This window comes from Solanum pennellii, chromosome 3, assembly GCF_001406875.1.
Source record: "Solanum pennellii chromosome 3, SPENNV200".
Classification (NCBI taxonomy): Eukaryota; Viridiplantae; Streptophyta; class Magnoliopsida; order Solanales; family Solanaceae; genus Solanum; species Solanum pennellii.
The window spans coordinates 30,874,930-30,899,357 of record NC_028639.1 but is presented as its reverse complement, the minus strand read 5'-3'; the positions used below and the strand labels follow the sequence as shown (position 1 = coordinate 30,899,357).

The 24,428-nt window shown below is 34.0% G+C and overlaps 1 protein-coding gene and 1 long non-coding RNA gene across 7 annotated transcripts; both read right to left on the bottom strand.

Moving 5' to 3' along the window:
• Positions 1 to 233: 233 nt before the first annotated feature.
• LOC107012616 lies at positions 234 to 6,186 on the bottom strand. 6 transcript variants are annotated; one of them, XR_003577420.1, is made up of 6 exons: positions 5,989 to 6,186; positions 5,580 to 5,910; positions 5,412 to 5,485; positions 2,357 to 3,683; positions 1,873 to 2,254; positions 234 to 550 (listed from the first exon to the last, which is right to left on the bottom strand). It is a non-coding gene; the product is annotated as an uncharacterized LOC107012616 (long non-coding RNA). The 6 variants fall into 6 exon arrangements; XR_003577422.1 differs by having other exon boundaries at positions 2,075 to 2,254; XR_001456060.2 differs by lacking the exon at positions 234 to 550 and having other exon boundaries at positions 1,850 to 2,254.
• Positions 6,187 to 8,548: 2,362 nt separating this feature from the next.
• Positions 8,549 to 10,018, bottom strand: LOC107015368 (peroxisome biogenesis protein 7). Its single transcript, XM_015215621.2, has 2 exons — positions 9,347 to 10,018; positions 8,549 to 9,206 (listed from the first exon to the last, which is right to left on the bottom strand). Exons 1-2 carry the CDS (start codon positions 9,888 to 9,890, stop codon positions 8,800 to 8,802), a joined length of 951 nt encoding a protein of 316 aa, XP_015071107.1. The 5' UTR covers positions 9,891 to 10,018; the 3' UTR covers positions 8,549 to 8,799.
• Positions 10,019 to 24,428: the final 14,410 nt, after the last annotated feature.

Here is a 24,428-nt window from a genome sequence, read left to right as displayed (position 1 = left end):
CATTTTTTTTTTTGTGCTGGCGAGTGATTACATTATCCATTATTATGTTACTAATAAATAGTCCAAAGGCATAGATTTGCAATAAATTTTGAAAAAAATATCATATGTACTTATAAACAATATTTCAGTATATGCACTAGCAATGAATCCTACTAAATCAAATGTATTCAAATATCATATTTGCTCAAAAACTCTTTCATTTACTAAAAATATTGAAGACACTAAATGAAAGTTGCTCAATCCAAAACTACTACGGTTTCTTACATGCTTCCTAATTGGCCTTTGAAAAATTGATCTTTTAAATTAATAGAAGATAAATTTATCTCCATGAGTTAGTATCAAACTTAATTAAAAGAATTTTTTAAAAAGAATATGCGGGGTGGAGTAGGATGGATTGAAAATGAAAAAAAAAATTGTATACGGAGTAGAGGGGGGCAGGTTAAAAATTTTACGGGTTACATTCAACCTACCCCCCCCCCCCGACCACCACTCTGCCCAGTGACCATCTCTATATACCATCCACCATTCAACTTGAATCACCTGCATTTTCCTACACATCCAAAATGAAGAAAAAAAATTTAGAAAGAAATCGTGTGCAATAAATTCTAGTAGAATAACATCTTGGACATAAAAACTAATAGCGTCTCTTGTAATACTTCTAGCCATGAGCTATTAATGCTATAGCATATGTGCTTGGTCTATTACATGTGGCTATATATTATTAAAATCGAAAGCACATTTCATGGCACTTCAACTTTCACTGTGACCATTTAAACACTTTGAACTTGATAGTTGAGGCCAAGTTAATGTATCTATTCACATGTATTATGCCATAAAATATTACAACTATATAGAGAATGACAACACCTAAATCATCCTTTCAAAACATTCACCATTTTCTTCTTGCTTTTCAGAAATTAATAGAAAAGCATTTCAAAATAGCTCCAACATATTTAATGGTAATTTTCTCATTCTATGATTTCCATATAAAAGTGATGTTCTGTTTCCGTCTTAAAACAGTTTTAGAGTACTTGTCTAATTTTACATCATAGAGAAAAGAACATAAAAACATAAACAAAACTGATGAGAAATGCAGAACATTGATATAATTCAAGGTTCTATGTCAATTCACGATTCTGAATCAGCACTAGTTGCCTAATCAATTGTGCACATGTTTAGATTCATTCAAAGATATAATAGGGTAAAAGAGTGGCTCCATTATCCATAAAGTTTCGAACTGTGCGCCAACGGCCCTCAGGGATTTCTCAGTTATAAGAGAAAAAGATAAAACATTTGAGATTCTTTATGATAACAACAGAGAAATATGTTGTCTTACAACTTCGAAACCACCGAATAAATACCCAACGAAACTTCAAGATAATAAAGTAAATCCAGTAAATACTCATTCTCATGCAACAAAATGCCAGAGACTTGATGTTCTTAAAAGATTTACAAGTAGGTAGATGATATGTTCTTAATTTCCACTCAGCCAAAAAGTTCTCTTCCATGAAAAGCATACCATATCTGGTGGAACAAGTTTGTAACGGGTCTCTTAAGGCTCTGCTATTATGTTACAGTTCTTATTATTTGTGACAAATTGTCTATCGAAGATAACAGCTAATTAAATAGCTCTTGTTAGTGCAAGTATAAATGTCTTCAATATCAGTAATTGAAACCTCAATTATTTCTGGGATATAAAGAGAAGCTCTGTAACAGTGCAGAAAAACTAAAAACAATTTAAGAACAACTACGACTGGTTAGTGCTATGAGATAACCTTCCTCTAGTACGCTACTGATTATCTGCAGACAACTTTATTTTTTTAGTTTTAAGTCAATAGTTGCTTATTCGTTACTAATCAAAGAGGCAATTACCATGCGTTCAGATAAAATGTACTGTTGTTATCTTAATAGGTGTCAAATGAAGAGCCAATAACACTCTTGCAGCCTCTTTCATATTGAAAATCTCAGCATTTAACCTTCTTGTGAATATGAAATATGAAAACACTTTTAAAGAAGTAAGAGATACTGCTAGAAAGGGTTGCTTCGTCATCAAGATACTAGCTTTTTCGCTCACCAAAACCAGGAGCTTTATGTTCAGCAACCATTAGGGCACCTCTAAGCTTAAGGACAACAAGTGTTTCCAGAGCTTGTAACTCAATTCGTCGGCTTGAAATTCGATAACCATTTCCGACAGCGTCTTCCAGGATATTGACACGATCTCTTGCATTTTTGTCTTTTTATCAACTAGTAGTAACTGCATTTAAAACTACCTAACATCAGCAATAGGTACACTATGCATTCAAAGAGACATATGAACATCTTAAGCTTTGCAAACTAAAACTAGAAAGAAGACAACCTTACAGTTCTCGTACTCAACAACCAATTTCTCACTATCAGAAACAAAGTAAGGAGAGGTATAACGGATAACCACGGTCAAATTACATTCCTTCAACCACACGGAGATTGTTTTCAACACTTTTCCCCTCTTCTAGTGTCACAACACCTTTCCTTTCAACCGTGTTCAGGGCTTCAACAATCATACTCCTTACTCCATAATTGTTCCTAGTACTTGCTGCCTGCTGCAATCACATTTGCTAGTTCACAGTCTTCCACCTGAAAAACACACTTGGTCGATTTCTCGATCTTATTTTAGAGTTCATATGCTTACAATCTTTCTGTACATCTCATCTACCAAAAATTAACAAATTGATACACAACTCATTGCCTAACAACACAAAAATAAACATTCATAAACACCTGATTTGGTCTAGTGATCAAGACAGGGGTTTGCACCAGCTGCTTACAGTCTTAGATGGTTAAAAAAAAAACAACCTAGTAAATCAACATGTTCATAATTTTCAGCAATATAGTTTAGTACCAATGTTTTCTATTGGATCTTCTACTTTTTGGAGCGTACCTGCAGTATTCACCAGGATATGTTGGTTTTAATTTTGTATACTAATTATATGATGATCTTTGTTTAGGGAAATTGAGTTTTTGACTTCAGAGGGGAGATTCTCGAGAATGCAAATCGATTCCTTGTGAACTAAAGTTTAACTAACTAGCTCTAGTACTCTCAAAATTTCATTTGCTTCTAATAGTTGAACATGTATCTCGTCTCTAGGGATAGTTTATGTAAACTTCTAGGACAAACTAACGCATACTTCTCGAATTCTACTATAACAAACATTTGTTTATGACGGGTTAATGATTTTGAAGATGTGGTTTTTCAGTTGACAGGGCGAGCCCTAAATGTATATCTAACTCCTTTCAAAAATCATTTTTCGGACACATCCCAACCCGGAAAAATTTGCCTCTTGGTGCTTGGTGTGGAGAATAATTGCCTCAGGCAGGAGGTAGATATCGTGGGCTGTGAAAAATCATTGTCCTCAATGATTGTTATCATAACCTGGAAAGTACCCAAGATGACCAACCTGAGGTCCCCATCGTGGGGGAGGACCTCCGCCACGTGGGCAAAATGGTCGCTGACCATAACTCAAAGAGAGAATTGATCACCTTACAGGCTATCACCATTATGAAAGAAAGACAATTTGAGAAGTTAGCCACGCAGTTGCAAACATAAACGAAAAATCTAAAGAATAAAAATAAGACAAACTCAGGCATAGCTGTCAGGAAATGAAGCAAATGAAACTTGGGAAGCTTGAACTGTAGCAGGGAAACAACTACAAGAAAACATTCATACACAGATCAAACTTGCATTGAGTTATAATAGAACAGATTAAAGAAAAAAGATAGCACAGGTTTTGATGAAAATGAAAGAATAAAAGTAACATTAGCAATCTATGATGCATTATGAAAAAAATCAAAGGCAACTGTTTATACAGAACAGTGTTACCTAAAACACCAAAATAATAAGATGAATCACCCATAAATCTAGGAACAAAACACAAAAGGAACTACATTAATGTTCCCTAACACTATTTCAGATATACTAAAACAAACCATACTCTAAATTTTAGTACATAACATATCAAGCATCTTTAAAAATCACATCCACATAGTATCCAAGATACAGAACTATCAATCTCCAGTCTGGAGTAGAAGAACCTCTTTTCTTGCATTCACTTAGTAATACCGTGATAGTCATCCTACTTCCAAAACCACGCAAGTCAAAAAACCAACTATTGAATTCTCCAATGTTAGATAATAAGATAATACATTTCATCAAGGATATAGGGCCCGTTTGGATGGGCTTAATAAAAGCAGCTTTAAAAAAGTACTTTTGAAAGTGCTGAAACTTATTTTTAAAATAAGCAGTTATGTGTTTGGATAAAAGTGCTGAAGTTGCTATGTCAAACGTGAAAAGGGAAAAATGGAAGAAAGAGATGTTAGGGTTATGTTGTAATTTGGAGACTGTATAAAAATATTAAGGGCAAAAAGATAAAAATGTGGTCAACTTAAAACAGCTTATAAGCTAAAAAAAAAAAAGCACCCCTACCCCAACTTTTAACTTTTGGCTTAAAATAAGTTTTTTTTAACTTAAAATAAGCTAATTTGAGTATTGCCAAACAGCTAAATAAGTCAAAAATCAGCTTTTAAGTCAGTTTGACCAGCTTTTAAGCTGAGCCAAACAGGCTCATAGTACGGTCAATAAAGATGATTTAACGAGCATTCTGCAACATAAGGTCTTGCACAGAGCATAGGGTCTACTATTATCATTTATTTGTTCAAGTCGCGAAAGCAATTTTAGCAACTATTAACATATGCAACATAGAGGGTTAGTGGTTATCAAGAATGAAAAATAGTTGTCTATGGCTACGCATGTTGAGATGTAAAATACAAAATCAAATTCAGCATTTTGAAAGCCAACCAATTCGAAATTGGCACCTTTTGAAAAGTATAAATCATGGTAACTGACATCCCAACATGACATTCTCTTTAATTGTACTCAATTGAACTTGTCACGCAAACTTTATATAGGGTCAGACTACAAAGTGTTCTACTGAACCTGCAACCTATTGTTGGGTCCACTACAAACTATTTTTAGAGTTAATCTATTTCTATAACTGAGCTAATGGCAAAGAAATTTTCTTCCCCTCTTAATTAATTTACACCAAAGGCTTCTTTGTTTTTATTACATTTTTCAATAATAGTCCATACTGTCTGGAGTTCCTTTGTTGTTTATTCTTTACTTTGTCCATCCAGACACATGAATGAAAACTGAATATGGTAGCATGATCTCAAGACGCTTACAAGTCAATATCTGACCACAAAAATCAAAAGTTAATATAGATGTAACCATGTATACACAACTGCTCGACTGCAAAAACTCGTACTCACTTTTTATATGACACTCAATTGTCTTATCAACGACCATAAAGTTTAAGATAGTAATTTAAATTATATAATAAGGCAGTTATTCTGGGAGAAATATTAAAATGATGGAATACCTTTAAGAGACGATAACGCTCACAAAGAAGATAAAGCAGACACGATTCATGTGTTGGTATCTATCCTCCATGGTCTAAGAATTTAAAAAGAATCAAATAACCAAACAAATAAAATTTCAGTTAAAAATGTAAAAGCATCATAAAATTTACCAAAGCATCAAACCAAACCTCATGAACAATCCTTGTTGGGTTATGCTTCAAATGCACAGAGAATACACGCTTGTTGCAATGCTGTCCAACAGGGCCTGAAGCCTTGAGAGTACTCATTTAACACTGCATCATCAACTCCTCATCTGATATCAACAAGTACTATCATCCATCAGGATCTGTATATCTAGGTCACAGATTTATGTTACCTAGTATAGGTAAAAGACCATCGTCATTGCGATCATCACCCCTAATCAGAAAGAGTTTTTGTTTGCTAAGGTTTTCCAGTTGATCATAGATATAGCCATTCCGCTATTGGACTCTGCATAGTGCAGACTACATATACCTACAACTAATTTCAGAGTTCAAATATTGTAAGTGAAGAGAAGAAATTTCTACCTTTAAACTAGTAAAGAAGTGAAAAAACAACCTGATTCCAGAGAGGTACAGAGGCAAGGGAGAACATTGTAGTGATGTCTTCGGAGGTATCCTTCAAATGCTTTTGGGCGAAATGATCGCTCTCTGATATGGGCAAAAATCAGCAAATGACTTCTTATTTTTTCCTTTTAGAAATCGTATGAAAATAGGCATACTCACTTTTGAGTTTTGCCTTTTAGAAATTGGGGGGGCGGGGGGGAATTTAGATAATGGAGAAAATATTATTATTTCAGTGAAAATTTTATGAGAATTTAAGGGCACACTTGTCAGGTGTTTGCATTTAGAATTATAAAAATAGCACACTTTAAAAGTTTAGCCATATTGTATAATTATGTGTTGTCAGATATATTACGATTTGGCAATATTTACAAAGTATAGCCTATATCTAAGTTGCGCGGACTCTTCATTTTTGCAGGCGAACCCGTCTCGACACGACTCTGGTGCGGGTGCGGGTGCGGGGTGCGTGTCGAATTCGGTCAATCTAATCCGGACACTTTGACCGCAGCCGAGAAAAGATTGGGGAAGAAAAAATCAATTTCCGACGACGTAAAGAGTACAAAGCTTGAAAAAAGTACAGAGAAGAGAGAAGAGAAAATTATTTTTATGGCGACAACGCCGGCAAGTCGCCGGCGAAAGAGAAGAGTTGAGAAGAAACAGTTTGAAAGAGAAGAAGAAGAGTTTAGAAGAAAGAAGAAGAAGAGTTGAGAAGAAAAAAGTATTCTTATTGAAAGTTTCAAAAGTAATTGGTCTACCAGGGCCAACTTTTTTTTTTAGGGAGCCAACTTTTTTTCTTGGAAGTTAGAAAAAGTAATTTTAAACATTAATTTTTTTTTTAATATTGACTTGTAATTATTTGGAGTGTGGAAGAGCCACATATAAAAATAGTGTACTCTCAAGTCTCAACCATTATAAATCATCCAATTAGCTACTCATTTGTGGTGCTTTTTAATTGGTTTGATTTTGAGTTAAAAAATGTGAGGTACAACTCTTCTAAATTTATTTGCTCACCTTATTATAAAATATATATATTTGTAAATGCTTTTAATGTTTAGTTTCTGTTTTGTTGTGTCTTTGTAGGAAGAATAGAAGAGTAATCTCATCTTGAAGAATGAAAGATAGAATTCTACAAAATACATGTAAGTTTATCACAATATATCTCTCAAATTTAGAATATCTTCATAACTACATTTTTATAATATTGAAATTTTTAGTCGTATCCCCGCACCCGTATCCATACTCGGATTAGCACCCACGAATCTTAAAATTTGGATTTCGTCGAATCCGACTCTCGGATTCGCATCCGTCTCGAATATCCGCACCCGGGTCCGAGCAAGTTAGGCCTATACTACTACTAAAGAGCATGCTTTATAAATGTTCAATGTTTTGTGGCCAACAGCTTTGTACAAAGGCCACGCCTAGAAAGTCTTCCCACATATACTTTTGGCAACACTTCTCAAGCATTGTATAGAATTAGTGTGGCCACAGGCCAAATTTGTTGTAGCACTAGAATCTTTTCATTCTTGTCCTTGATGATTTCACTTGATACAGATCTCATTTTCCTTGCCTTCGCTAGCCTGTACAACTTCTTATCCCTATCCTCTAATTCACCATGCAAGCGTTCAAAAGCCACTGTCTTTGCCGCCGTAACCACTAACTCAGTGGTGATAATCTAACCAGGAAACAAAGTTTACAGTCGAATTAAACAAAAATTTAAAGAGGACTGCAGTCAACTAAATTGAATGTTCACTACTATCAATAAAGAAGCATGGCATAATTTTCATGACACTTCTACATACTTACTAAGAGGTTAATCCTTCAGCAGAACTCTGGCATAACCCTTCTTCTGGAATCAAGACCATGTCCATGCTCAAGTAAAGGATATCATTTCTTCAAGTTTTAAAATCTATCTATTTCAAGCACTCAACCCATGATCTCATGGATCATCCACCATACCATAACACGATGGCCCAATGCAACTTCTCATAAAATTGAATCAAAGTCACTTTTTACATCAGGAATTATTTATCCTTTTACCCTTTAGAGTGTAGTTGTGCATATTTAGTTGTCTATCTTCTCTCAAAATGCACTGTAAAATAAAATACAGCCCCCATGACATGTTTAATGACATTAATTATCCCACAAGTAAGCAAGACATTTGAGAGAATTAACATGAACATATGAATTACAAGAATGACTACTCTTAAGTGCTTGATCAGGAATGCATCCTCCACTAAAGAATGGATGAAGGCATTTTTGTGAAAATGTCATTGCCCTATTCTGTACGCTCTCTTATAGGATGACTCTAAGTGCTTGATCAGGAACGAATCTTCCACTGAAGTATGGATGCAGGCCTTTGAGTGAAAATGGCATTGCACATATTTGAAATGAAGTACCTGTTCTGTAAGCTCTCTTATAGGATCTCCGTTTGTTATTTTTTATAAACAGAACACGCTAAACCCCGATCAGAAGTATGTGCCTTCTTTTCAACCCTTACCCGACCCACTGCCCCTCATAAATTCTGAATAATGTTAAAGAAATTCAGGGAATTGACATTCCAAAAAAGCAATACAGAACCCAAAGCGCTTGAATGTAGCACATATTTTCTGAAACATCAAAGCTGTTTGGTGTAAATGTCATTTACCAAGGTTTTACCAAAATCTTAAATACAATGAAACTTCAAATTCACCAGCAGACATCATAAATAGTTCCCATTCCATGTTCCAAACATAAGCAGTTTATTCACTTCCTTGCTTAGCATTAAGTACATAAAAGTAAAAAGAAGAAAATGTTTGACTTCCCTTTGTCAAGAAGCTCTAGGGTCCATTCCATGTTGCCAAACATAAACAAGTTCATCCCATCCTGTACTAGCCAATAGACCTTCAACGAGAACGCTCATATCAACTCCTACAGCAAACTCTGTGTGATGATCATACCTCCCAATAAGTGCATCTTCCACCATGTAATCCCACATGCAAACTGTCATGTCATATGAACAAGAAACCATTGCACTCGCTCTATGTGGTGAAAACCTCACTTTCCTCACTGCATATCCATGCCCATTAAGCACTGATATTGGCACTCTATAATTCCTAACATCCCAAACCTTGATTGACTTATCAACGGACGCAGTTGCAATGATACAATCGTCATACTTACTCCAATCACATGTGAGGATTTCAAACTCGTGCGCAGGCAGAATCATTGTAGAACCTTCACAAATCATGAATTATACGAGTTAAAATGATAAATCATTAATCTCCTAAAATACTAATCAAAAACTTAGTCAAACCAGTTGAAATGAATCATTTTTCTTAGGTATGATCAGCCAAATACATGTATCTAAAGCTAACCTGGTTCGCGGACATCCCAGATGCGAGTAGTACAATCCCCAGAAGCAGATGCAAAGATATCAGCATGTCTTGGATTCCAAGCAGCGGAATAGACACAATAAGCATGTTCCTTAAAAGTCCTTACACTGGCATTTCTATCAACAGTCCATAGCTTCACAGTATCATCCCAAGACGCTGACAAGAAGGAATCTTTTCTCACGGTATTATAGTCAACAGAGTGAACTTCCCGTGTATGTTCCTTAAAAGAACGAATAGGGTTATTGGTGGGAGGCAAAGAAAGGTCATAGAGTTTCACAGAACCATCGCCACTTCCAGCAATTACAAGTGAATCGTGAGCTTCCGACCAGCAAACGTCGTAAACTCCATCAGCTGTGTCAAAAGCCGCAAGTTCCGATACCGGTCCGTTTGGATTGAGTTGAAGAATGTGAACTCTCCCGTTACCAAGGATGCCGAAATTCTGCGCAGTGGCCACAGCTAGTTTGTTTTCGTAGAAGGGACTGAATTTTACGGAGTAACCGTTAAATGGAGTTTTAAATACCGGCATCTTAGGCGGACGGCGGTCGGCGGTGATTTGGTTGTTGCCGGTGATTTACTTTCCCGATGTAAAAGGGGTTTTCCCCAAAATCGTCCTGTATTTGAGATATAACTAAGGGTTGTTTGGAAAATCAATCGAATGGATGTATTAATAGGATAGCTTAGTAATTATATGCTAAAAGGATTTGAAATATGTTAATTTCAATAGAAATTATTCTAACAATTTAAAATTTTGAGAAAAATCTATTATCTTTGCACTATTAAATATATTTTTTCTGTCTTAAAAAGAATGATCTCATTTTTTTTAGTCTGTTTCAAAAAAAATAATCTTTCTTTTTTTATAACATTTTAATTTCAATTTTCCACGTGACATGTTTGAAATCATAAGATCAAAGAGCAATTTTATACGTTTGACCTAACTTTAGTTTAGTACCACAAGATTCAAAAGTCTTCTTTATATTCTTAAACCATATGTCAAGTCAAACCAGATCATTCTTTGTGAAACGAAGAAAATAGTATATTTAAAAGCATATATGTGATCATGTAGATAAGTTATACTATCTATGATGATGCAATATTGATAATATCCACGTGGGCATATATATATATCTTTAAAATACATTATTTATAGTGCAAAAGAGTAAAAAGTCCTGCCCAAATTGAAATTGCTATAACAATTTTGATCAAAAATTAAATATATTCAGACATTTTCCCCTAATTATATTGATTTGTTTGTTCATCATAGTGGAATTACATTGTACATCAATTGTTTGAATATACAACTGTTTTAGATAAATAAGAAATTTCATAAATAATATTAAATTAAATATTTAAGATACATTGTATTTTGAAGATATATTAGTTAATAAATATATGTTCTTAACTAATATTATGAAAATATAATTGTTTGTTATTATTCAAATTAGTATATTTCAATTGAATTACACAAAAATTAAAAGTATAAGATTTTTATGAACATCATGAAATACATATTTGACAAAAAGATTAATATTGTAAATAAAATATCATAAATTATTAGAATATGTAACAAAAAGATAATTGTTCAAGTCTAACTTAAAATAAATGACTTGTAATGTGAAGTCTCAAGTCAATACTACTAAAACAAATAAAATTGAAAATATAAGATCAGTTATAAATTCAAAACAAAACATTTAACATGATATTTTTATGTCAAATTTTAATATAACAAACATGATTTAAAATAAAAGAAAAACGTAAGTCTACAATTTTACTCAAAATGAATTCTATTTTAATTGAAAACATGGAAAGAGGGTCATATTTGCACTTATACTTTAAAAAATGACTATATTTACCCTTCATCGTTCTTTTTTGAGAAAATGGTCAAATGACCTTCCAACCTTTCAACTATACACCTATTCTTCACTGGAGTCATATTACTCCCTGAACTACTTTAAAATGGAATAAATACCCTTTGTGCTGAGTTGACATAGATAGTGTATGTCATTCTCTTTGAGAGAGTGAGTTGCCTATTTTTATTTTCTTAATTCTCATTTTTTTTTCTAATTTTCTTTTTTCCTTCTCTTTCTTTCTTCTTATTTATCTATATAACTATACATTTTTCACCATTATCATTGTTGAAACTTTTTCAATAGATGTTTGGTATAAAAATTATCAACAAATAATGCATTTTATGAATAAATAATTTTTCAATAGACTTATTTAGAACATATCTAACCAATTTAATTTATTTTTAAACACATACCCATTAATTAATTTTTTTTAAAGTCATGGACTCAAAAGTAACAAAACAAAAGTAAAATACTAGTATATTTAAAATATATCTTCAAACTTATTAAAAGAAGTTAAAATAAATAATTTCTTCTACATTTTTAAAGAAGGTTCTTACATGTTCTCCTAAAACTCATGAAAAATCAAAATCAAAAACTCAAATTTTAAATTAATTCTGAAATTTTAGAGGGGGAAAGAATAGAAAATGGCGAGAGTTATTGGCTAAAATCATCTCTCAACTATGACTCAAATTTAATGTACATCCTTATATTATCTAAGTGAGTAAAAAACATCCTTATACTATACAAGAAAATACCAATCCTCCAGTCTATTTTTGTCAAGAAACTAATTGAACCAATAAAAATAATTTGGTCATGTTTTGCAATGATACCTAAAAAGAATAAAGTTATGGATAGGAAATGAATCTTTCATTCTCGGGATTTAAATTTTGCGTGTTGTCAGTTTATATGTTTTTTGCATCATCAAGTAAATTGACTTGCAACAATACATAAGTTTTGAAATATTTATACAGTAGGTTCCGATGGTTACAAAGATTATGTAAAAATATTATTTTAAGAATATTACGTCCAACTATTTAGAATTTTTTTTAATAAAATATTTAGGGTGCATGTACTTTATATACAATGCATTCTGCATTTTATACAATGTACATAAATGTTGGAAATTTAGGACGCATGTTGTATGCCAAAATTTGAAGTTGGAGTAATATTTGGCCATATATATTTTTACAAGAATATTTAGAATATGAATATATTTTATCTGAATATGATTTAAATCCTCAATTTCTAAAAAACAAAATCACTTAACTTGTCTACCTTAATCATGTGTACATATATTCATTCGACTTTACACATTTAATTTTTTGTTAGTGGCGTGAGTTTTTTTTAAAAAAAAATAGACAGAAGAATGAATCTTGCAACTTTTGGGATAGTTCAAGAATGTTTTTTTGTTCACTTATATAACACAAAGATTTACTTTAAGTTTAGGTCATACTTCGAGGATGATTCTAGCCAAAAACTCAAATGGGAAAGATAAAAGGTGATTTGAGTTTTCCTTTTTATAAATTTTTAGAGATATCAAACTTTATTGAGGTAAAAAATGGTGTTTATTATAATTTGAAAAAATGATTGGGGAAGAAAGCAAGAGGATGAAGGAGTACTTTTTTTTATTTCTTTTAATTAAATGGTGAAATACACGTGTCAAGTGTGTGTATTTAACCACAAGACACATGTCCGGTAAAGACATTTCAAGGAGGAAATAATCCACTTTAAAATAGCTCAGGAGGGTAATATAGAATTCCCGTGAAATATAAGTGTGTAGTTAAAAATTTGGTATAGATTAGGAGGTCATTTGACCATTTTCTCTTATTTTTACCATCCAACTTAATAATGTACCCATTCATTTTTTTTTACCTCTTTACCTAATTTGTCTAGCCATACTCAAACACAAATCACAATTGTAGCTCAAAGAGATAAGCTTTAACGAATTATCTTTAATTTTTAATTATTTTTTTGCTTGTTTCTTTGATTTTTAATTGGGGCTTTTAATTTCTTCTCTTTAATTTGTGATTTTTTTTAAAAAATTAGGATTAGCAATGGAAGTGGTTGATATACCGTGGTTTCACGGTATTTTTAATGCTTTTTCCTTAAGTTTAGTGTGTCCAAAAGCCTTTTTATACTAATTTTTATGTAAGTTTCTCTTTATTTGCAGAAAATTTGTCTAAAAGATGAATGCGGAGGTTTTCGAGCGAGAAATACAGAAAAGTACCACCTACGGAGCTTGTGACGGTTCGTCGTGCCCGTGACGGTCCGTAGGTGGCATCGTAGTGCAGCTGCTGAAGGAAGAAGGGGAAGTCTGACCAAGTGTGGCGCTACGGAGTGCGTGACGGACCGTCGTAGCCATGACGGTCCGTCCTGCTGGTTCGTCATGAAGACCAGAGAAGTAGTCCCAGTACCCAAATTCCAAGAGTTCAAGTGTTTTGGAGCGGAGACCCTCGACGGACCGTTGTGCCTGTGACGATCCGTCATACCTGCCGTCGAGGGTAATGAAGAGAGCAGCAGAAGAAATTGCACAAGTATGGGATGACGGAATCCATGACGGTCCGTCGTGACCACGACGATCCGTCGCGAGATCCGTCGATCCAGCCGCATTTTGACAGATTTCCAGTAAATAGAGTCCTTATATAATTAGGTTTTTATTTTTTTATAAATATTTCGAAAAACCTCTTTTTTGAGGTTAGACTCTTGAATATTTTTAGACTTTTTGTTATACTTTTGGTGATTACTATTATACTTTTGAAGAATCTTTAGTCTTCAATTAATTTTAGTAATTGATTGTTGGTGATTTTGGTTGATTAATCAAGTGAATTTCTGGATTTTATTCTTTCTCATTGAAGTAAGTGCATGAATTCTTATATTACATATTTGAATATTGTGATTATGACTATGGGTAACTAAAACTCCATAACTAGGGTTGTGGGAACCATAGGCGAATAATGAGGTAAAACCTAACTAAAATAACAATTCTAAAATAGTGTCTTGCATGTATTGATAATTCTTTCGCTTAGAAGTCTTTTTAACGGATGGCCAACGTTAGAACTCGCCTTAATGCTACTTGCCGGACCAAGGAGGTAGATAATAGGAAAAGAATTATCAACATAGATTTAGTGTATACTATCTAATAGGCTAGTATTGATTGGTACGAGGTAATAACTTAGTCAAATATCGAATACGATACTTAATATGAGGTAAAGATAAAGGTTAGTATAGCAACACACGTAGCCGGACCAAGGTGCGGAGTAAAATTTTCTAGATGCCGGACCAAGGATTTAGAAATACATAACTTATCACTTTGCATGCAAGATACTAGGAAAGAATTGTCATAGTTAGAATTATCAAGTTAGGGACCTGTGAGGAACACGTAAACCCTAGTTACTTTCATTAATTGATTAAACTCCAACATTTGAAGCTGTTAGTTGTCTCTTTCAATTTCGCTAGTTATTTTCATTTATTTAGAAATAGAAAACCCCCCTTTTATCATTTCTACTTTCCAAGGAAGTAATTGGCTGAATAATAGTAATAATAGATTGAAGTTAAGTCTAAACTATTTTCCTCGTGGGAACGATCCCAACCTCACTAGTTGGGTTATTTACTTGACACGACCGCTTTACTTCTTATTTGAGAAGTAAGTTTGAGCGTATCAGTGGTACAATTGAATTTGAATAACATTTGTTATGAAAATGATGATCCAAAAGTTGAATGAGGAAGTGTGATGTTTTCATTTCTTCCGCTGAAATTTTTTTAATCCATTAATAGTTTGGTGTAGAAGATTTTGATCTTTCTCATACCATGGATAAGAATGTGGAGTTCATCCCATATTTTTGGTCAACTTTTGCTATTCAATTGCTACAAGTAATTGTTAAAAATGAATAGTAATTGGAGTTGAAAATATGATTTGGTGGTTGACAAATTGGTAAGATTTGCAATCATTTTTGACTTTGCTATATTTACCTATGTCATTATTGACATAGGCATGGTTTTACCCTTCTATAAATAAGGCATTCTTACTCATTTGTAGAACACACCAAGTTAGAGAGAAAAACCATTTTGAGAGCAAAGTGAGGTATTCCATAAACTATACAAGAAAAATAGTCTTTGAAGAAAAATAGAGTGTCGGGGCGATATTTTAGTAAGGTGGAAACCAAAAGATTGTTATTCCTTTTGAGTGTGTAGTAGTAACTTTGAGTATTGTATTCGTGACTACACAGTATAATATTCCTTACTATAGTGATATCAGTTGCTCCTCTTGGCCCGTGGTTTTTTCCTTATTTAGAAGAGTTTTCACGTAAAATTCTTCGCATCGTTATTTTCTTATTTTATTCCATTACTTTTACCATATATATTTTTGTGCTTGTCCGCGTTTCCCAACAAACTAGTATCAGAGCCAAGGTTTTATCTGAGTATGCTCCGTGGTTGCAGCACAGTCTGAACTTTCACATCAGAAAATATTTACTTTGATTTGTGATAACTATATTTTTTTTGGGGAAAACGATGGAAGCCAACACGAGTAGAATGATTATTTTGAATGGTGTTAATTATGCCATTTGGAAGGGAAAAATGGAAGATATGCTTTATGTTAACAATTTTTACAAACCAGTATTTACCACTGTAAAGCCTGATAGTAAAACAGATGAAGAGTGGAATCTGTTGCACAGATAAGTTTGAACCATATTTCTGGGGAAACACATGCTCGAACCCTATGGGAGCATCTTGAAAGTTTGTATGCTAGGAAGACTGGCAACAACAAAATATTCTAAATAAAGCAGATGTTGAGTTTAAATTATCATGATGGTTCTCCGATGACAGACCATCTGAATAATTTTCAGAAGATCATGAACTAATTATCTGCTACGAACATCAAATTTGATGAAGAAATTCAAGGCGGTTTCCTACCGACTCTAAGGAAACATTTGGAACTTCATTGTCGAATTCTGCTCTGGATGGTGTGATCTCTATGGATTCCGCCAAGAGTAATGTCTTGAACCAATAGATGAGAAGAAAAACTCAAGGTTCTTCTTTGTCGGATGTCTTGATAACTGGCCGCATGGGGAGAAACAAAACTCGTGGTTCTCAGTATAGAGAACAAAATAGGAGCAAATCTAGAGGCAAACTTAAGAATATTGAGTGCTATCATTGTGGCATGAAAGGGCACACAAAGAAGTTCTGCAGGAAGTTGGAAAGGGAGAACAAAAACACAGAGGAAACTAAAGAAGATGACAATGAAAATTGCCTAGACACCGTCACCACCGAAGATCTTGTTACCTTTCTTGATGCAGACATGATAAATATTGCTTGTGATGAGTCAAGCTGGGTTGTGGACACTGGTGTCGCATCTCATGTGACATCAAGGAAGAATTTTTTCTCTTCCTATAATCCTGGTGATTTTGGAACCTTGAGTATGGGTAATGAGATTGTTTCTAGGGTGGTTGGTATTGTACAATTTGTTTGGAAACTAGTGTTGGAACTAAGGCTGGCAAACGGACCGGTTTTTGGCCGGTCCGGTCCGGTTCCAATCCAGTTCCCGTACCGGTCCGTCCGGTACCGGTTGAACCGGTAAGGAACCGGTCTTTTAGTATACAGGACCGGTTCCCGGACCGGTTCATGGTTTTTTATCCGGTTGAACCGGTTCGGTAAGAACCGGTTCTGGTCCGGTCCGATCCGGTAAGAACTGGTTTAGCCCGTTTTTTTTTTATATATTTTTAATGTTACCGTTTTATATGACCGTTGGGCCCTTCTAGCCGTTGGGCTGGGGCCCAAAACGGTCAAATATGACCCCCACCCCCTTCTAACCCATTTACACTATAAATATACCATTTTTTCCATTTTAAATCACAAATTCAATACTTATACAATCTAATACAATCTCTCAAAGTCTCAAACTCTCAATTATAAATCTCTCATAAATTATTAATTATTATATTGTGATATTGAGTTGAAGTTTGAATTTTGGAAGCTATAATAGGCATCTATCAAATCCGGCTTTGGTTATACGTCTACTTTTACGTAGACGTTTGGTACATTCGTTCCAACTATTAACTTTAATTGTTATTTGTTTATTAATTTAGTTGTTTTATCTCTTTTATTATATTATTTTGCTTGTTTTTCTCTTAATATTTAATTGTTTTAAATTTTAACATGAATTCGGAAAGAAATAGTGGTAAAAGACCAATGTCGGAATTAAAAAATAAAAAGGGAGGAGTAAGTAGTTCTTGTTCTAAAAATTTGCCACCTAGATATTTAGTTAATACTAATGATTATACTTGTGTTAATGAAACTTTTTTTACGTCACCAAGACCTATTGAATTTAATTCTGAAAATGAAGTAGATCATGAGTCTTTAAATAGACATTATACTAATTTTGAAGAAGAATTAGAAGAAGAAGTAGAAATAAATGAGGAAGATGAAGAGACCCCTACCCCGACTAGTCCGGTTACCGAAGTCCCCTCTTTACCTACTTTTTCAAATGTCGCCGTCGTACGTGTTAAAAGATCGTTAGTATGGAAATTTTTGATACAAAATGAGGAGAAAACTACTGTTACGCGCACTAAATGTAAATTGGTAATGAAACATGTAACTACGGGTACACAAGGGAGAACGGGACGACTAAGAACACATTTACGAAAGTGTAATAAAGAATTTGCTCGCCTAGATGATATAGAAAGAGCTAATAGAAATGGAACACCCATACCCGAAAGTTCTATGGGTGTTGGAGGTTCTAATATGGTTCAAGGTGTATTAAATTGTCTAACCCGGCTAGTCGAAGCACACACCGCACGTATAGTAAAGAAAAAGATTGTAGAGAATTAGCTAAAATGGTTGCTGTTTGTGGTTTACCTTTTTCATTTCCTTCTCATCCTGGTTTTGTTCATTATATTCGAGAATTATATAACCCAGATTATGAAGGTATTCCAAGAAATACAATTAAAAGTGATCTTTTTAAATATCAAAAAGAATATTCTCATTTTCTTTGTTGTTTATTTGCTTATTATGATGGTAGGTTATCTATTACTTCTGATATAGGACGTAGTCCTAATGGTAACGATTATTTTGCACTTACTGTCCATTGGATTGACCATGAATGGAACATGCAAAAACGAATATTAGCGTATAAATATGTTGAAGAAAATAAAACCGGTTCTTATATAGCATCAAAAGTAGGCTCTATTTTACAATATTATGGAATATGTGATAAAATAATGAGTGTCGCTTTAGATAATGCTTCTAATAATTTAAGTGCCGTTGATTATTTAAAAATTAGACTTTGTCCAATTGATAATAGTTGTTTTCATATTAAGTGTGCCGCACATGTTTATAATTTAATAGTAAAAGATGGTATTTCTCAATTTGGAGTTTCTTGTGAAAAAATTAGACTTGCTTGTAATTGGATTTTTAAAGCTAAAGTAAAAGCTAGAATTACTGAATTTAAAAATCGTTGTAATGAATGTGGACTTGCATATAGAAAAATTCCAAAAGAAATATGCACTAGATGGAATTCTTTATTTGAAATGCTTCAAGTTGCTTATGTTTATCAAGAACCGCTACAATTAGTTTTTAATGCTCATAATGCGGATCCGAATTTAAGAATTGGCTTTGAAGATTGGCAAAATGTTGAAGAACTGATTGATTTTTTAAAAGTTTTTTATAAAGCAACAAATGAATGTTCTGGTCAATACTATCCTACTATTTCTTCTGTTTTAGTAAACATTTGTGCTATTTCAATTGAATTTGCTAAATATAAAGGAAAAGAACATTTTAAAGATTCAGTTGCTTTTATGATTGAAAAATTCAAAAAATATTTTTTCCCTATTCCTCAAATCTATTTGACTGCTACTACTTTCAACCCAAATTATAAATTAAGAGGTGTTCAAAGAATGGTTGAAAAGATTTATAAAAATTTAGAAATTAAAGATGATGAAACTCCTAGTGTTGAACAATGTAAAAGTAGCATTTATACAAAAGTTAAAGATTTATATAATGCATATAAAGTTATGGAAAAAAATATTCCAATAGTTGAACCTTCATCTTCTAAGCCTAAAAGTGATGATACAGATGACATGATGGATGAATATCTTGAGCTTGAAAGTGATGATGAAACTAATAATGATTTTGATTTATATTTCAACCAGGCACGGGAAAAGATTAGGCGTGACGAAGGAGAACTTCAACCTCGAATATTAAATTGGTGGAAGAATCGTGAAAAACAATTTCCGACACTTTCTAGGATTGTTCGAGATGTGCTAGCGATTCAAGCATCATCGGTCGCTTCGGAGCAAGCCTTTAGTGCAGCGAGATTTATGATTGGAGATCATCGATATTCATTAGCAAAGGACAGTTTGGAAATATCGGTGTTGTTTCGAGATTGGGTCAATGCCGAAAGAAGAAACACCGGACTACCACTATTAAGTAGCCATATAGAAGACCAAATAGATGAAATATTTGGTGAGAATAGTGATGATGGCATGGAAGCAATGGAAGAAGAACGACAAATGCCAATTCCAAAAAATCTTTCTTTTCAAATGATACAAAATTTACAAAAAGAATTTTAAAAAAAAATGGAATTGTTAGTATAATTATTACTAATTTACTATTCAATTCCTCCTAAATTATGTACTCTTATTCTCTTTCTAATATTTGTATTGTATAATTTATTTATTTGAATAAATATACGGCTATTCGCCTTGATTTTTTCTTTTATAATAGTCTCTTCTATTTAATTCATGTCATTTTATAAATTTAATTTTTAATTATTTTAATAAAAGTTTATATTAAAACTTTAAATTCAATATAAACTTTAAAGTTTAAATTTAATTTCAAACTTTAAATTCAATATAAAGTTTAAAAAACTTTAAATTCAATATAAAACTTTAAATTCAATTTGAAACTTTAAATTCAATATAAACTTTAAAGTATAAATTTAATTTCAAACTTATATAAACTTTAAAGTTTTCAATTGAAGTTTTAATATATATATATAATATTATATATAATTAAAATAATTAAAATTAAAAAAAAACGGAAGAACCGGTAAGACCCGGTTCCAAACCGGTCCAACCCGGTTCCAAACCGGTTACTAACGGACCGGGCGGAACAGGGAGACTTTTCCGGTAAAACCGGTCCGGTAAAATCCGATACCGCTAAGAAAATCCGGTAAGAAAAAATCGGTACCGGTCCGGTTACCGATAAAATCGATCCTGTTGACCCGGTCCTGTCCGTTTGCCAGCCTTAGTTGGAACTAAACTAGTTTTGAACAATGTGAAATATGCTTCTGATGTTCGTTTGGACCTAATTTCTGTTGGTGTTTTAGATGATGAAGGACATGTTAGTACCAACGGTGATGGAAAATGAAAGATCATTAAGGGTTCCTTGGTTGTGGCTCATGGTAACAAACGACGTGGTCTATACTAGACTACGACCTCTACTTGTGTTGATATGGTAAATGCGGTTGAAAACGATAACTCTTCAACGTTATGGCACAAGAGGCTTAGCCACATCAGCGAGAAAAGACTTAATGTTCTAATCAAGAAGAAATTTTTGTCAAATTTCATATGTGCTAAATTAGAAAAGTGTGAGCACTTCTTGGCTGATAAACAATATAGAGTTTCCTTTAAGTTCAACCCTCCTTCGAGAAAGACAGAGTTGTTTGAGTTGGTGCACTCTAATTTATGTGGTCCAATAAAGACAAAGACATTGGGTGATGCAATCTACTTTTTAACTTTCATTGATTATTGCTCGAGAAAACTTTGGGTCTATGTCTTGAAGAATAGATACCAGGTGTTAGGTGTCTTCAAGCAGTTTCAATCTTCAGTTGAAAGAAAAACTAGAAAGAAACTGAAATGTATTCGTACTGATAATGGTGGTGAATTTTGTGGACCATTTGACTAATACTGCAAGCATCAAGGTATTAGACACCAGAAGGCTCCTCCTAAGACTCCTCAGCTTAATGGTTTGGCTGAAGGATGAACAGGACCTTGATGGAAAGAGTTAGATGTTTGCTTTCTAAAGCAAAGTTGCCAAACTCATTTTGTGGTGGGGCTTTATTGACCACTGCACATGTTATTAATCTATCTCCTGTTGTTGCTTTGCAAAGTGATGTACCAAATAGTGTTTGGTATGGAAAAGATGTTTCCTATGACCATTTGAGAGTATTTGGTTGCAAAGTTTTTGTACATGTGCCGAAGAGATGAGAGGTCAAAGTTAGATGCCAAGAAAAGGCAATGCATCTTCATTGGAAATGGTCTTGATGAATTTGGTTACAGGCTATATGATCCAATTGAAAAGAAACTTATGAGAAGCCGTGATATTATTTTATGGAGAATCAAACAATTGAAGATATTGACAAAGCGGAGAAGGTAGAATCTTCAAGTTTTGATGGTATAGTTCATCATGATGATGTTCCTCACACAAGCGTGCATGACGTTGTTGGGATTGATAATCATGGTGACGCCCAGAATCATGTATCAAATCAACATGTTGATGTTGATAATAACAATGATATTGTTATTGATAATTCTGTTGCTCATGAAGTTGTGGACTAATCAAATATTTCGCTTCGGAGGTACACAAGACAGCGGTTTCCTTCCTCCTGTTATTCACCAAATGAGTATGTGCTACTCACTGACGGGGGAGAACCTGAATGTTATAAGGAGGCCATGGAAGATGAGCACAAGGATCAATGAATTGAATCCATGCAAGATGAGATGAAGTCTCTGCATGAGAACCACACTTATGAGTTGGTAAAATTGCCTAAGGGAATGAGAGCTTTGAAAAACAAGTGGGTGTTCAAAGTTAAAGTTGAAGAACACAACTTGAAGCCCAAGTACAAAGCGAGATTGGTTGTTAAGGGATTTGGTCAAAGAAAGGGTATTGACTTTGACGAAATATTTTCTCCTGTTGTGAAAATGTAATCGATTGGCACAGTTCTAGGTTTGGCTGCTAGTCTTAATTTAGAGATTGAGCAAATGGATGTGAAGATGGCTTTCCTTCACGATGACCTAGAAGAAGAGATTTATATGCAACAACCTGAGGGCTTCAAAGTTGAAGGTAAAGAAAATTTTGTGTGAAAACTCATTAAGAGTCTATATGGCCTAAAACAAGCTCCTAGACAGTGGTACAAGAAGTTAGAATCTATTATGGGGGAGTAAGGCTATAAGAAAACTTCATCAGATCATTGTGTATTTGTACAAAAATTTTCTGACCATGACTTTATCATCCTTTTATTGTATGTGGATGATATGTTGATTGTGGGAAAGAATACTTCAAAGATTGATGAGTTAAAGAAAGAGTTGTGTAAGTCTTTTGCTATGGAAGACTTGGGTCATGCCAAACAAATTTTGGGCATGAGAATTACTCGTCTCAGAGATGAAAGGAAGATTTATTTGTCTCAGAAGAAGTACATTGAACGTGTACTTGAGCGCTTCAATATGATGAATGCTAAGCCTGTTAGCACACCTCCTGCTTGTCATATGAGGTTGAGCAAGAAGATGTGTCCTACAGCTAGGGAGGAAAGAGAGAACATAGCCAAAGTTTCATATTCCTCCATCAACGGAAGTCTAATGTATGCAATGGTATGCAGTAGACCTGATATTGCTCAAGCTGTTGGTATTGTCAGCAGATTTCTCGAAAATCCAGGAAAAGAGCATTGGGAAGCTGTGAAGTGGATACTCAGGTATCTTAGAGGAAGCTCAGATGAATGCTTGTGTTTTGGAGCATCAAATCCAATCTTGAAAGGCTATACAAATTCTACTATGAAAGGTAACCTTGATAAGAGAAAATCCACTACTGGATATTTATTTACTTTTTCAGGGGGAGCTATTCCAGAGTTCAATAGACTTGAGTAAGAACTCCATGTACCATGCAAAAACATAACACATCTACGTCAGATATCATTGGATTCTTGAGGAAGTGGAGAGTGAATCATTTCACGTCAAAAAGATTCACACAAGTAAAAATCCTGCAGATATGCTAACCAAGACAATATCGAAAGACAAGTTCGAGTTATGCAAAGAACTTGTGGGTATGAGCTCTCTCTAAAGAAAAATGAAGATACCTCCTTCCAGTGAATGGGACTGGAAGGGGATATTTGTGGAGTCCATCCCATATTTTTGGTCAACTTTTGCTATTCAATTGCTACAAGTAATTGTTAAAAAGGAATAGTAATTGGAGTTGAAAATAAAAGATTTGGTGGTTGGCAAATTGGTAAGATTTTCAAGCATTTTTTACTTTGCTATATTTACCTATGTCATTAGTGACATAGGCATGGTTTTGTCCTTTTATAAATAGAGCATTCTTACTCATTTTGGAGAACACACCAAGTTAGAGAGAAAAATCATTTTGAGAGCAAAGTGAGGTATTCCATAGACTATACAAGAAAAATAATTTGTGAGAAAAATAGAATGTGAACGATATTTTAGTAAAGTGGAAACCAAAAGAGTGTTGTTCCTTTAGAGTGTTGATGTACCGTGGTTTCACGGTATTTTTAATGTTTTTTCCTTAAGTTTAGTGTGTGTCCAAAAGCCTTTTTGTATTGATTTTTATGTAAGTTTCTCCTTATTTGCAGGAAATCTGTCCAAAGATGAACACGGAAGTTTTTGAGCGAGAAATGCAGAAGAGACCACCTACGGAGCTTATGACGGTCAGTCGAGTCTGTGACGGTCCGCAGGTGGCATCGTAGTGAGGAGAGAGCTGCTGAAGGAAGATGGGGAAGTCTGACCTAGTGTGGGATTACGGAAGTCCATGACGGACCGTCATAGCCACGACGGTCTATCCTGCTGGTTCGTCGTAATGATCAGAGAGTAGTCCCAGTATCCAAATTCCAAGAAGTTAAAGTATTATGGAACGGAGACCCTCGACGGACCGTCGTGCTTGGAACGGTCCGTCATACCTATTCGTTGAGGATAATGAAGAAAGCAGCAGAAGAATTTGTGAAGTATGGGACGACGGAGGCCATGACGGCCCGTCGTGACCACGACGATCCGTCACGAGTTCCGTCGACTCAGACGCGTTTTGACAGATTTTCAGTAATTGGAATCCTTCTTTTATTATGTTTTTGTTTTTATTTTAAATAGTTTGAAAAACCTCGTTTTTGGGGTTAGACTTTTCGATAGTTAGACTTTTCGATAATCTTTAGTTCTCTTGTTCAAGTATTGAAAGATTAATTTCAGTAATTGATACACTTTTTCTGGAATTGATTGTTGGTGCTT

Coding starts and splice junctions, on each gene's coding strand:
- LOC107015368 (XM_015215621.2), bottom strand. CDS start 9,890: ATGCCGGTATTTAAAACTCCATTTAACGGTTACTCCGTAAAATTCAGT. Junction 9,207..9,346: donor CTGGGATGTCCGCGAACCAG/GTTAGCTTTAGA, acceptor TGATTTGTGAAG/GTTCTACAATGATTCTGCCT.